The sequence below is a fragment of the Bipolaris zeicola genome (genome assembly GCF_000523435.1).
Source record: "Bipolaris zeicola 26-R-13 unplaced genomic scaffold scaffold_22, whole genome shotgun sequence".
NCBI lineage: Eukaryota > Fungi > Ascomycota > Dothideomycetes > Pleosporales > Pleosporaceae > Bipolaris > Bipolaris zeicola.
In genome coordinates, this window is record NW_006912071.1 from 110 (window position 1) to 12745 (window position 12636).

At 50.9% G+C, this 12636-nt stretch overlaps 6 protein-coding genes across 6 annotated transcripts in view; 1 reads left to right on the forward strand and 5 right to left on the reverse strand.

The window, feature by feature from the left end:
* Positions 1 to 319: 319 nt before the first annotated feature.
* Positions 320 to 1458, reverse strand: COCCADRAFT_23561 (uncharacterized protein; the record flags this gene model as incomplete). Its single annotated transcript, XM_007710823.1, has 2 exons — positions 320 to 1174; positions 1408 to 1458. 2 exons carry the CDS (start codon positions 1456 to 1458, stop codon positions 320 to 322), a joined length of 906 nt encoding a protein of 301 aa, XP_007709013.1.
* Positions 1459 to 2874: 1416 nt separating this feature from the next.
* On the reverse strand, positions 2875 to 5743 carry COCCADRAFT_87499 (uncharacterized protein; the record flags this gene model as incomplete). Its single annotated transcript, XM_007710853.1, has 8 exons — positions 2875 to 3368; positions 3420 to 4077; positions 4123 to 4384; positions 4439 to 4908; positions 5058 to 5117; positions 5169 to 5211; positions 5305 to 5396; positions 5660 to 5743. The coding sequence occupies 8 exons, from the start codon at positions 5741 to 5743 to the stop codon at positions 2875 to 2877; spliced, it is 2163 nt and encodes a 720-aa protein (XP_007709043.1).
* A 456-nt stretch (positions 5744 to 6199) lies between these two features.
* On the reverse strand, positions 6200 to 7627 carry COCCADRAFT_33965 (uncharacterized protein; the record flags this gene model as incomplete). The annotated part of the gene is made up of 5 exons (XM_007710840.1): positions 6200 to 6622; positions 6670 to 7055; positions 7105 to 7261; positions 7317 to 7524; positions 7584 to 7627. The coding sequence occupies 5 exons, from the start codon at positions 7625 to 7627 to the stop codon at positions 6200 to 6202; spliced, it is 1218 nt and encodes a 405-aa protein (XP_007709030.1).
* A 1016-nt stretch (positions 7628 to 8643) lies between these two features.
* Positions 8644 to 9202, forward strand: COCCADRAFT_33966 (uncharacterized protein; the record flags this gene model as incomplete). The annotated part of the gene is made up of 3 exons (XM_007710841.1): positions 8644 to 8797; positions 8860 to 8970; positions 9033 to 9202. The coding sequence occupies 3 exons, from the start codon at positions 8644 to 8646 to the stop codon at positions 9200 to 9202; spliced, it is 435 nt and encodes a 144-aa protein (XP_007709031.1).
* A 192-nt stretch (positions 9203 to 9394) lies between these two features.
* COCCADRAFT_87576 (uncharacterized protein) lies at positions 9395 to 9793 on the reverse strand (the record flags this gene model as incomplete). The annotated part of the gene is made up of 1 exon (XM_007710854.1): positions 9395 to 9793. One exon carries the CDS (start codon positions 9791 to 9793, stop codon positions 9395 to 9397), a length of 399 nt encoding a protein of 132 aa, XP_007709044.1.
* Positions 9794 to 11664: 1871 nt separating this feature from the next.
* The window catches only part of COCCADRAFT_23564 (glycoside hydrolase family 17 protein), a gene marked incomplete at both ends in the record, with an annotated part of 1768 nt that continues 796 nt past the window's right edge, over positions 11665 to 12636 (reverse strand). Inside the window, one exon of the mRNA XM_007710824.1 lies at positions 11665 to 12566. Within this exon, the coding sequence (XP_007709014.1) occupies positions 11665 to 12566 (902 nt within the window). The remainder of the gene's footprint in view (positions 12567 to 12636) is intronic.

Here is a 12636-nt window from a genome sequence, read left to right on the forward strand (position 1 = left end):
TGGCCGACTCGCTTGGGTGGCCGACTCGCTTGTGAACCACGTTAGAGAAAAACTAGAATATAAAAAAAAAGTTCAGTACATTACACATGAGAATGCATAGAGCTATTGTTATAAATTATATGCCTTCTTCCCAAAGTTACTTCTCATTCATAAGCAAGCTTCTTCCTACTCAAAATATGTCTTCACTATTGCACTGCTGATTAAAGAAAATATCTAGCCAATACACTGATATCATCATATGAAAAACTTCACTTCACCTCACTGCTTCAACAGCCCGTTTTTCATCTTTCTCCCCACATTTTCACCAACAATCATCACCCTACTCCATAAGTAACTCAATAAGCCAGACCCCATACCCAATCTTGCCTCCTTCCCCTACACTGGACTCTCCATCCGACTTGACACACGCACCAATAACACCATCGACATCCTTTTGCAACACCCTGTTGGAACCTGAATGTTCAAGCCACGCCAAGACCATCCACTGTGCATCTCCTTCCACATCGATGGCTGGGTACCCATCGGGCTGAGCCTCTTTGCCCGCCCAACGGTAGAGCGAGGCACATACTTTGCACCCCGGTGCGCCATCTTTCTGTAGAAATTCTACTATTTGGTCTTTGATTTCGATCGCGTCATCGCTTTTATCGCCAGAAAACGAGAGCAGTGTAAAATGCACTCCGACCAAGCAGCCATCTACGTTTTCGGGCATCAAGGCGTGGAACCGCTCCTCTTCGCTTGAATCAACTTCGTCATACACGGCTAGTTTTGAGTTGGCGATTTCGGAAACCATTGCCTCCTTGTCAATGGTGTCGTTTGGATTTTTGTAAGCGACTGCTTGTTCGTGTGCGCCGAGGGGCCGCGTGTATTCTACATTCAGTTTCGGACTTATGTCACGGAAGGGTTTACTTTTTGTCACGGATAGATCGTCTATGGCACATATGTGCACGATTGCAGGCTTTGCGCTTGATTTCTCTTCGTGTGAGTAGTTCTCAGCATCGTCAGGTGCGGTGGCGCGTAGACAGAAGGCTACTTTGGCTTTGGAAGAGGGGATGGCAGGTAGATTGAGGAGGTCTTGGAAGTGGAGTTTTGTCCAGCGGAGGAAGGTTGGGGCAATGGAGACGTACGTGGACGAAGAGAAGGCCGGGTTTGAGGGGCGTGGAATCCATGGGTTTATCTTTTCTTGTTTTAGTTGAGTGAGTAGAGTAGATGTTAGGAGTTCTTAATACAGCTACGACGTGGATTGGAAAAGGGGATGAAAGAAACTAAAAGCTCAAACACCAGGAATCTGGGCTATTTAGATATTCATTTCAACAGCGTATCTTAACACTCCTTGTGTTCCCTAACATACTCAACATTGCAGGCGCTTACTCGATGACGAAATACCTGCATTCGAGTTCCCAATCTTACAGTCCATGTAACCTCGCAACGGCATGCACCACCTGTACAAGTACCCGTCATCCTGACTATATTCCCATCTAGGGAAACGGATATTGGGGTCCCGCCTGTGCAGAACCACATGTACATGTATGCGCATTAAATACCCAACCCATAAACCCAGGAAGCCACTTGATGCAGAAAATTAGAAGAGGAAGGATAACCATATCACTCCCTTGAATAGATAATACTGCAAAAACATGTTTTGATATGTCGTCCCAGTTACACTGCACTACGCTACACGATCCAAGAGACAGGTAAGTCACGTTGTATAACAGCACCTGGGAGCAAAATAGCAACAAGCGGGGGTAAGCATATTGTTCCAGTGTCACTCATTCGACCTCGTATCCAACAACAACTACACCATACATCCACAAACCAATATATATCTTGCCAACTCACAATTCGCAGCAATAGTTCAGCACTAATAAACCCCCATCCATTCTATCCCACCAAAAAAAACCCTCGCCTTTCACCATCCCCCACGCCTCCCTCCCTAGGAAAACCACAAACATAACGAAAAAAAAAAGAAGGCAAGCATATACCATACCACTCTTTGCACCTCCCGATCTTACCATCCGATCTTACCCACCAACTCATTTTTACACTTCCATAACTAAAAAAAAACCCACCTCATCTCGCCCACACCCCCTCAAATATATAAACTTCAACGCTACACAAGTCAGCCTTGCATTAACGCTTGACACTAACCGTCGACACTAACATCGACACTACTTTCGCAGGCTCTGGCTTGGAAAAAAAGAAGGTTCGGGGGATATACTAGGGGGGGTGGACTAAGTTAGTATGCGCCACCACGAGGCTTTATACACTTAAAGAAAACGCAAGGGGGGTAAGAGTTTGGATAAAAGTACGTAGGCGCGCTTCCTTAACGTTGCTGAAGAAGAAGGGGGACGAGTGGGAGATTACACACGCATGGTAGAAATGTTGACATTAAATCCGGTTTTACACCCACGTTGAGAATAAAAGAGGAAAAAAAAGGAGAAAGTGATCTGATATGATATAACTTCTCATCCTCCTCAGTGGCCATCCTAAAATAACTACCTCTCCGACTCCCCATCTCCATCTCATCCCTCAATGACATGATCGCTAAAAAAAGTAGTAGGAGACAAGTTGAAAAAGAAAACGCCAATATCCCATGTTTATCTTCCCTTTCCCCTCGCTCACTCCACTTCATCTCCATCTCCCTTTCTCTCTCAACAGAGTGTGAAAAAAAACCAGAGAGAAAGAAAGACAAATAAAACAAGTTAATATCACACATACACAAACACACATGCGTACTACATCTATTGCAGCCTTTCGACACACACACACATCTCTCTGTCTTGCATCTTCTCATATCATCGGCGGACTAATAAATCACCCAGTAGCTTCCGCATCGGCATCGGCATCGGCATCCCCACCCTCACAGTCCTCAAACTCCTAGTTCGTCGGCTGTCGCGGCAAATGCAAGAAAATAGTACACTTTTCAATCTCGACGTCTTCCTTCTTAGCAGGCGTAGCTCCCGCATTTTCAGATGATGATTCTTTTCTTTCTTTCTCCGCAATGATTTCAACTTCGATGCGATTTACGCCGCTGAGGAGTTTGGCTTCGAACAGGGGTTCGCCTTTCTTTTTTCCGCCTTCGTAACCGGGTCCTGGGCTGGCGCCATTGATGCCGGCTGTGACTGGGACGCGGTTTGCTTCAAGAGTCTTGTTGCCGTTGACGGTGACGAAGAGGCGGTACATGCGGTTGGTAAGTGCAATGGGGATCTTGGGTACAATTTGGATGTAGGAGTGGGCGGGCGCGACAACCATGGTGGCACTGTACATGGTCTTCTGCTTGTTGGCGAGTATGTTGACGGACCATGGCTTTGATGCGCTCAGAGCGGGATGTGTATTTAGTGTGATTCTGGGTATTAATGCATCTTGGTAATCTACACGGCCATTAGCAAGAAAGATCAATCATCCCAACAGACTGGACTTACTCTTCAGTGGGGTCTTCCTGAAACAATCAACTCGTGGTACAGGAGGCGCATGGTAGCTCTGTTGTTGTGGTGGAGGAGCGTAGTGGCCATTCTGCAAACCAAGGCCATTTGGATGTGGACTGCCGCTGGCTGTGCGAGACATGTTATGTGGTGGAGCCATGTGTGGATGCGGTGTTTGGACAGGAACACTGAGTCGTGAGCTATCGGGCGCGGTGCTTGCAGGCCTTATCGCGCTCAGCGCCGGAGACTGCACATCTTGCTTGACACCGTTGACAGCTGGTGGAGACCCCCCAGTTTTACCTTGGGCAGCAGACAATGGAGCGCTCGTCGAAGCGCCGCCCTTGGGCCCAGAAAACGGATTTGCTGATGCTCCAGGCGTTGCTGCTTCGCCAGACGCGGCTCGTGATGACTGGTTCCCCATGCTGTTGAGTACATGCCGTTGCTGCCGTAAAAGAGCGTCGTTGTCGACAATAACGCCCGGAGTTGCAGAATCGCGAGCACTTGGAGTATTAGGCTCTGAGCCTGGACTTGGTTTGAGTTTTAGCTTCAATTGCTGCTTAGGAGCTGCTGATGCCGTCGACATGTTAAGTTTGAGCTTCGGCTGTGTTGGCTCGTTGACCTTTGATTTGGCCTCTTCAAGTTTTTTGTAGAAGATTTCCTGGGCAAGTTAGAAAAGACGTCAGTCAGGATGGATTCAGCGTACCTCAAGCTCCAACGACAAATTGTAAATATCACTCCCGTCTTCGTTGTAGATGCGAGCATTCTTCCAGATCAAGCTGAATGCACTTTCAAAAGCATCCCAGCTCTTGAACAGGGTATGGCCTGTAGGAGCTTCGCGACCAATGACGCCCCGCACTTTCTTCTGTATCGCAGACAGCGACATGGGATCCTTGATCAACTGATAGTAGTCCTTCAAGCTCCGTGATGGGAGATTTTGGAAGGGGACGAATATCTGTAGGCCTTGACTGGAAGGGTATTAGTACTGATGCAATACAGTGCAGCTGAGATACACCACTCACTCCTCGTATTCAATAATCTCCCGTACAATCTGTTCCTGTGCCTGCTGAAAGGTCTTGCCTGTATACTCGGCACCATCGTTGTCATCAGGCGCTGCAGACGCCGATTGTCGCAGTTTCGATGGGGCTGGCGTAGCTGATGCTGCAATAGCAGCTGCTCGCCGAGGGCGTTCGACGGTGTCATGTGTAACGGGTGTCTGTGGGACTCTGGGCGTTGATACGACGCGGGGCGACGGTTTTGAGGGAGTCGAGTTGTCTTCGCCAGGAATGGGAGTAGCTACTGCGACGTAGTTGCCGTCCCGGTATGCTGGATTATGCTTCACCATCCAATTGGAGGCAGTCTTGCGTAGGCGCTCAGCATCTTCGTAGATGACTGATTTCTTGTCGTTGTAGGCCTTTGCATTGTTGACGAGTCGTTTACAGTCGCTCTCGACTTGAGCCAGGCTGGAATATTCTCCATTGAGTAGTTTTTTCTGAGGCGCCTCGAGTCAGCAATCCCGCACGAGAGGTATGAATAGTAGCAAATAATATAGGGTGATAGTATTGAATTCGGATTGGCGGTGGTGAAGGCGCATGATATATGGGTGAAGATTGCAAAGGAGCAAACAGCAAGTAAGCGTACCTCGATGGTGTCTATCGCAATGGGCAACTTGGTATACTCGTAGTAGTCGGGCACTTCGTCCTAGACACGGCTGTCAGTGTGGGCCCTGATGGCAACGGGACCAGAACATACCCTATCCGGGAGGGTAAGGAAGTGAACTGCTATGGGTCGTCCCCTGCAGGCTGTCAGTAAGGAATCGCGGGAATTGCTCGCCTGAAGGCGTAGAAGCTATGCCATGTGAGACTAGCGACAGAGGCCGAGCACGCACGTCTTGTCTTTTGCCTGCTTCAGGCTGTCGAGGAACTTCAAGCCGGCCGTCGTCGTCGAGGCTACCGTCTCCGAGTTGGCATTGGTGTCGGCCTGCACGCGAGCGGGTCGCTGTCAGCAAAGGTTCGTAGGCTATTCGACAATGGTTCTCCAGGGAGTCCTCGATGCATCGCCGGCGCGCGCGTGGTGTTGGGGGCAGCGAGGAGGGGCCGACGGAGGTGGTGGCTACTCGTCGAGCCCCCCAGGTGTCGCGCGCTCTTGTCCAGAGCCCATCCCGCATCGCGACCAACACGCCTTGTGCATCTCCAGAACACACCCCGACGATGCATCAACCCTCGCCCATGAACTGCACGTACCGGCCCTTTTTGTCGCTTCGCAGGGCGATTGTCGTGGTCGCTCGCAGCGGCGTTGGCGGCTTTCCGTTTGGCCGCGCTTTCCATTGCCGGTACTTTTGCGATCGCGTAGTCTATCCAAACGAGGCCCACAAGGTCTCGAGGCGAGTAACGAGTGTGGCGGCGGTGCAGTGAGTTGCGCGTTCAGTCGTCAACCCGGTGGACGCGCCGCAGTGCTCAATCTAGGGTTCTCCCGGCTCTGCCAAGACTGTGTGCACGAGCCAGGCAGCGAGTGCATCACAGACCCAACACTGTCGTTGTTGGACACATATCAACCAACAATAGTAACACGAATAAAAACAATCAAAACACACATTATACCCCGTCAATTTCGAACTACAAACACTGATATCACCATTCAAGAGCTACTAGGCGCGGTGTCCTGGCTGCTGTCTCTCAGGGGTATACATGGAACAATGAGACCCTCCGCTAATACCGCAGCAAACCCATCATGTTTGTGACAACACCTCAGCAACAAGGAAAAAGACTGCCCAACAAGCCCCTTTACTTGCTTGCTGCCTTTTCTGATGTTGCGTTCTTCTCAAACTCTGCCCGCGCCTCCTGCTCCTTCATCTCGCGCACTTTGGCAAGCACAACTTCTCTGAAGATGGCTCCCTTTGCGATTCTGCTCAGACGTCCAGGTCCCTTGCCTGTGCCCGGCGTCTCCTTGGTGTCCAGGCTCTTGCCGTCTGAATGTCCAGCAATGGCCTCACCTGCGGCCTCGCGCGCGTTGGCAGGCACGTCAGCCTCGCCAGGCACGTCTTCCTCCTCGTCTTCCTGCATCTTGAGCGCTTCAATGCGGTTTGCAAGCTTGACCAATTCGATACCGCGCCTGAGACGAGCCTTTGCCGCGTATGCCTTGATCTCTGGCACCAAGTTGTGATCCGTGGCAGTTTTTCCACTGAGCCATACGTGCTTGAGGGCAGCCTAAACATTGTTAGCCGTCAATCGGTACTTGAGGAAATCTTGCTCACTTCGCTCGTCGGTCGCTTGGATGGGTCGGGCTCTAGCAGATTCTTGATAAACTCCTTGGCCTCCGGGCTGACTTCCTTCCAGTAGCGCTCGTGGAAAATGACACGGCCATTCTTGCATTCCTCAATCAAATCCGCAAGGTTCTCCGATCGGAACGGTGAGTATCCGCAGAGCAGTGTGTATGTGATGACTCCCATAGACCACATGTCGACGGGCTTTCCGTGGCCCTTCTTGAGCATCACCTCAGGAGCAGCGTATCCAAATGAGCCAGCCATGGTGGTTAGGACTTCGGTCTTGGAGTCGAGCATCTTGGCGATACCGAAATCAGCAAGTACGAGGGATGAGTTTTCGTCGCGTGTGAGATAGAGGAGGTTCTCTGGCTTGAGATCTGTCTGTTGTTAGTATCGTTGTGGTGAACCAGTGGATGCACAACAAACCTCTGTGTACAACATTGTTCTGGTGAAGGTAGTTGACTGCATCAAGCACCTGTCGAATCGTCTCGGCAGCGTCCTTTTCTGTAAACTTTCCCTTTTCACAGATGCGGTCGAAGAGCTCTCCACCAGTTGCCAATTGGGTTACAATGTAGTATTTGTCCTGGGCAGAATGTTAGCTTACTGGCCTGCCCCACGTCGTTTGTTAGCATGCCTACCCTTGACTCGAACCAGTCGTGAAACTTGACAATGTGCGGGTGCTTCATGCGCTGCAGCATCTCCAGCTCGTCGTAGACCATCTGCTCGTTTCCGCGGACATTCTTCTTCAGGATGATCTTGACGGCAACCTTGCCCTCGGGACAGTCAGCCTCCCTGACAATACCGTATGTTCCGGCGCCCAGTGTCTTTCCGAAGCGGTATCGTGATCTGCAATTGGTACGTTCAGTAAGGGTGCAAGCGGAGGCGGGGTATCAAGAAGCACCCACTTGCGATCATAGCTGTCGGGCTGGCCGTGCAGCTTGTTGAGCATGTTGGTCACTGTGCACGCAGTTAGTCAGGCGAGCAGCTTGCAGCGCAATGCAGAGAGCAGGCACATACTCATGACGGGCAAGCCGGTGTGCAGTTATACGACTGCGACGGGCGTGTTTTGGGGCGGAAGGTGAGGCTTTGGGGGTGCCTATCGGGCGCGTTCAGCTGGCGGGGAGGTTGGTGAGGGGTAGGTATCAACAGATACGTAGGAAGCAAGGCGTTCTGAACGAGGAAAAGAGCGGGCGGCAAAGGAAAAAAAGAAGTGGTGAAAAAGGAGGCACAGGCTGAGCTGGGTCAGCAACAATAAGTCCAGGGTCTGTTTCTGGACGAGCTGGAGTTGCACCTGGGCCGACGGTGGGGGCAGGCGCAGGCGCACCTGAAAGTCGTGTCCGCCTCGTGGCCTGTGGCTGACCTTTTGTGAGGCGCAGCACCGCCTAGCTGCGCAACCCAACCATGTCTATACGTTCGCACCAATACTCTCCGTGTCTATGTATATCCCGCTGCCGCTGCCGCTGCCTCCTCATGGCCATGTATGCAAGGCTGCATTGGCACTGCTTACGGCTTTGCTGTGCACACTGAGAGCAACAGCCTGTTTGGCGAATCTCTGCTGTCAGCCGCCATCACTCCACAGTGGCTCCTGTCATCTCTAGCACCCAAAGCATGGGCCTTACCGAATCCACTCGAGGCGCATCTGGCGCGTCTCCCCGAGTGCTTGTCGCCAGTATCAGCAAGAGAAGATAATACATCATAGGGAAGGGAAGAGACGTCAGTCTAGGGAGGAACCATCAAACGGTCGGGTGTAAGGGCCGATCCTGGTCGTGCAGCGGGAGCAAGGCAAGCCTGACAGGTTTGCATGTGCGATTCCTACGTCATGCCGTTTTGCCCATACATAAAATCAGGGTCTTGATCAATACACACACACAACCATCACATTTCTTCAGCTTTCTCCAACCTCTCTCCAGTAGCAGTACTTTATCTATAACCCTCACTTCACAAACACACTCCCAACTTTCAACCATGGCTGTCAGCTTCCTCGCAATCTTCGCAGGCCTCATCGCCTTGACCGCAGCCTACCTGTACGTTTTCGGTATCTCGCCTGAGCTAAAGCGCAAGATGGAGCGCCAGGCACTCAAGACCATGGGCGAGAACAAGATGTCTTACATGACCAAGGGTAAGTCGTGACATGCTCCACCCCCCTCCCACCATCACCTGGAGTACACTGACACCTTGCAGATGCCATCGACAAGGTTCCTGCCTCTGACCAGGAGAACATCAAGAGCCTCAAGAAGGGCCTCGGCAACATTGCCGGTGGCGCTACCCAAAACCCCCTTGGCGAGCAAACTGGTGAAGCTGCGGACACTCTCACCCGTCCCTTTACTGGTCGCTAATGCCCCTTCTCTGTACAGTTCACGCAGTCACCCAAGCCAGGGACTCGGCGTCGAACTCAACTAAGAACGTGTGGCTTGACTGGGACACTGTCCAGAGTTATCCCAAAGCTGCGCTTGACCGTGTCTCGGCAGTAACGAACAAGACTCAGGATACCGCTCAGTACCATGTCCCAAAGAAGGCGGAGTAACGGCGTGATGATGTATGGGTGGATGAGTGGTTGGTTTTTGATGAGCGTTCTCGTTGTTCGGATATGATTCTGACGCATCTCTTTTCTTCTTCCGGTGGCTACAACCACCTCTCACGACCTCGATGACCCCTTTGTAATAACACTCAATATCTCATGAAGCTCAACTATTCAATCAATGTCTTGATCTCACCTTCATCTTCTTACGGTTACCCCGCCACTCCACACTAGCCAAGCTACACCCTCCCAGCACAGCACAATCCCCCAGAACACAACCTGGAATGCAACCTTCTTCGTCTTGTGTTGGAAATAATGCATCCCCGCCAGTGCACCCGGCCATCCCCCAACAAGCGCCAACGTCTGCAACGTCGTTTCCTTGACCCTCCACTCCATATTGCGCGCCTGCATCTTATCATACCCATAAAACAAAAACGTAGCGCCATTAACAATACAGGTATACAGAACTGCATGCAAGGGAAACCGCGACAGAGTGTATAGTCGCATGAGTGCCGCAGCGGGGAGAAGCAGTGACGCCACACCAGCTACTGTTGCTACTGTCCAAGGTCGATGTCGGGGTTTAGCTCGTGGTACCATCTTCACTTATACTGTGTATGAGTGCGTTTATACGTGGGGATATTTACGCGGTCGTTCAAAATAGGACAAAAAAAATAGCGTATTCGGATTGTTAGACACGAATATTCAGAGCAGACGTTTGGAAGGCGGGGTGAAAAGCAAGGCTGCGATGGCGCTGTTTTCTTAAGCGGCTCGCATGCCCTGTCGATCTCCCGGTTTGGCGGGTTGCAGGGGCGCTTGGGCGGATGGGGGTTAGTATAGATGTATGGAGTGGACTTTGACGTGTAGTTATCGTGACGTCTTGTCTGACTATGTGATGTACAGAGGAGCTTTTTTCTTCTTCTGTTCTTTCTGGTAATAGATCTTGCGTGAGTTCGCTGTGTCGCAAAAACAAAAAGTATGTGGTATTGATCAAGGTGAGTATTACGCCAGCGAGAAGCATCGACAAGTTATTTATCGGATTTTGTTCAAACTGCAAACATCTGCATACAACTTCAATACCCAGGTGTTTACACGCCTTCCTATTGTCGATTTTCTCACCTCACAACAAACACTGGTAAACACACACACGCATGCTTGCACCTTCCTCAGCCCGTCCCGCACCTTCTTACTTAGATTCAACCCAAGCCACGCTTGCAATTTCACCTTCCGCCACCTAATTCCACTCTCATCAATCCGACGCATCGGTCGTTGAATCCCAGTTCAGCCACATAACATACGTCATGCAAATACAATTACAGCCCTCCCAAACCTACTTCGACTCACACATGATGCTGGGCCTAGATCACCTTCTACTCGCCTAAAAAACCGCAGGTACCTACGCACGCTTTATCCACCCACGCTGACGTGTATTTAGACCCTGTACTGATAGCAAGTAGCAGCCTCATCAAACATCAAGGCCCGACTATCGGGTACACCGCAACAATCCTTTTGAGGTATTATTCGGGCTACTTACTAACCAAAACAAAAATCGACATGGTTGAGGAAGAGACGAAAATATTCGGATACTTACGTATTTCCGGAACGACAGTAAAGCCGGCTGACAGCGCTACGAGCCGGAAGAAACAAAACAAAATATGCCGGTGGGCATAGCTTCGACTAAACGGGCATATTACAACCTCATCCTTCGGCATGGATGCCATGTTTAAGTGATACAACGACAGTTTGACACTACCATGCTCGCATTTACAACAAACACATGCAAGCCTAGGCAAAGATGAGCAGCTTTTTTTCTTTCTTTCTTTCTCTATTATGAAAGGGCGACCATCGAGTTCTCTCCCTTGGTTTAATTTGTTGAGAGAACCAAAAAAAACGCCACTAACTTACTTTACAGGGCCCTATAATCCCCCTGTACGGAGATTAAATTTCTCCAATTCACCGAAAAAAAAGCACCTTATCGCGGCACCCCTAACCCTTCGACAATGATGTCCCCAAAAAAACCAAAAAAAAACAACCCGATGGGAAAAAAAAAGAAAAAGCTTGTTTGAAGGGAGTTGCAATAGTATCAAGAGTTAGATTTTTTTTGTTCCACTCTACTTGCTACTAGGTATAAGAAATTAAACACTAAAATCAGCTACACAGGCTTCCTCAAAGCCGACAACTAACCACCTTCATCCTCTATATCGACGTTGCCAAGTCCTCATTTGTGTATGTATTCCCTTGTTTCTCAGGAATAACTACACAAACGAAGGGCAAAGGAACTAATAAAACAAAGGGAAGAAAATAGTAAGACACATGATGGCGTGATAAAATGGAACCCCGCAGCATAAGTAACGAAGCTGACTGGGATTTGAACGTGTTGTGTGTGGTTGATGCGCTACATATAGAGATACATATGGATAAATATTGATTCCCCCCTCCCTTCATCTTAAAAGGTTACTGTGTTGACTTGCTTATGAGAGGACATCAATGCAGCCAAAGTGCTGCTCAACGCCATAGGCACCAGCAGGCTTCCAGGAGTCGTCCTGGTAGGAGAAAACACTAGCCTTGTCACCGACAGCCTCCTGAATCTTGTGCATGGCGGTGCGCTGAGCGTCGGGGCTAGCGACGGCCTTGCCGTTGGTCTGACCCTGGGAAGGCCATCCGATCTCGCCAATGTAGGCACCACGGGCAGCGGCCTCGGGGCAGACCTTGGAGGCTTGCTCGAGCTGCTGGGCGGCAAAGTCACCGGCCATGTCGGCACTGACGGACTGGGTGAAGTAGGGCTGGACCTGGCAGACGAAGACGTCAATGTGGTCGCAGAGGGCGGCACCCTTGCTCTCCCAGACGTCGACGGGCTCGGTGGTGGTGATAGGGATAGTCGAGGGGAAGCCGGCGCCACGGAGCTCATCGCGGACGTGGTCGATGTAGGAAGCAAGTTGCTCGGGCTGGCAGTTACCGTTGAACATGCACTCGTTACCGACAATGACCATGGAGGCGCTGTCCTTAGGGGCCTTGTTCTTGATGTCGTCGAGCTGCTTGTTGGCGTACTCGGAGAAGCAGCCCTTGTCGCCAGCCTCGAGGTAGATACCGTAAATGATCTTAAGTCCGTGCTTCTCGCACTCAGGGACAACGTTCTCGAAGACACCGCAGTCGACGTTGTACACACGGATGGTGGTGAAGCCTAGACCAGCGATCTTCTCAATGTCAACAGCAACCTCACTAGCTTCCTTGCACAGGCCGGACTTGGCGTAGGGAGTGTAGGTAATGGACCACTTGTCGCCGTTGGTTGGGAAGTGACCATTGCCACCGGATGGCTGGGTAGGCTTGGGCTGCGCGCTGCTGGTGGAAGGAGTAGGCTTGGGCTTGGGGGTGTCTGGGTGGGCAGGCTGGCTCTGCTGAGGAACAGCGGGGTAAGTGGCCGGCTGGCTCTGCTGAGGAACGGC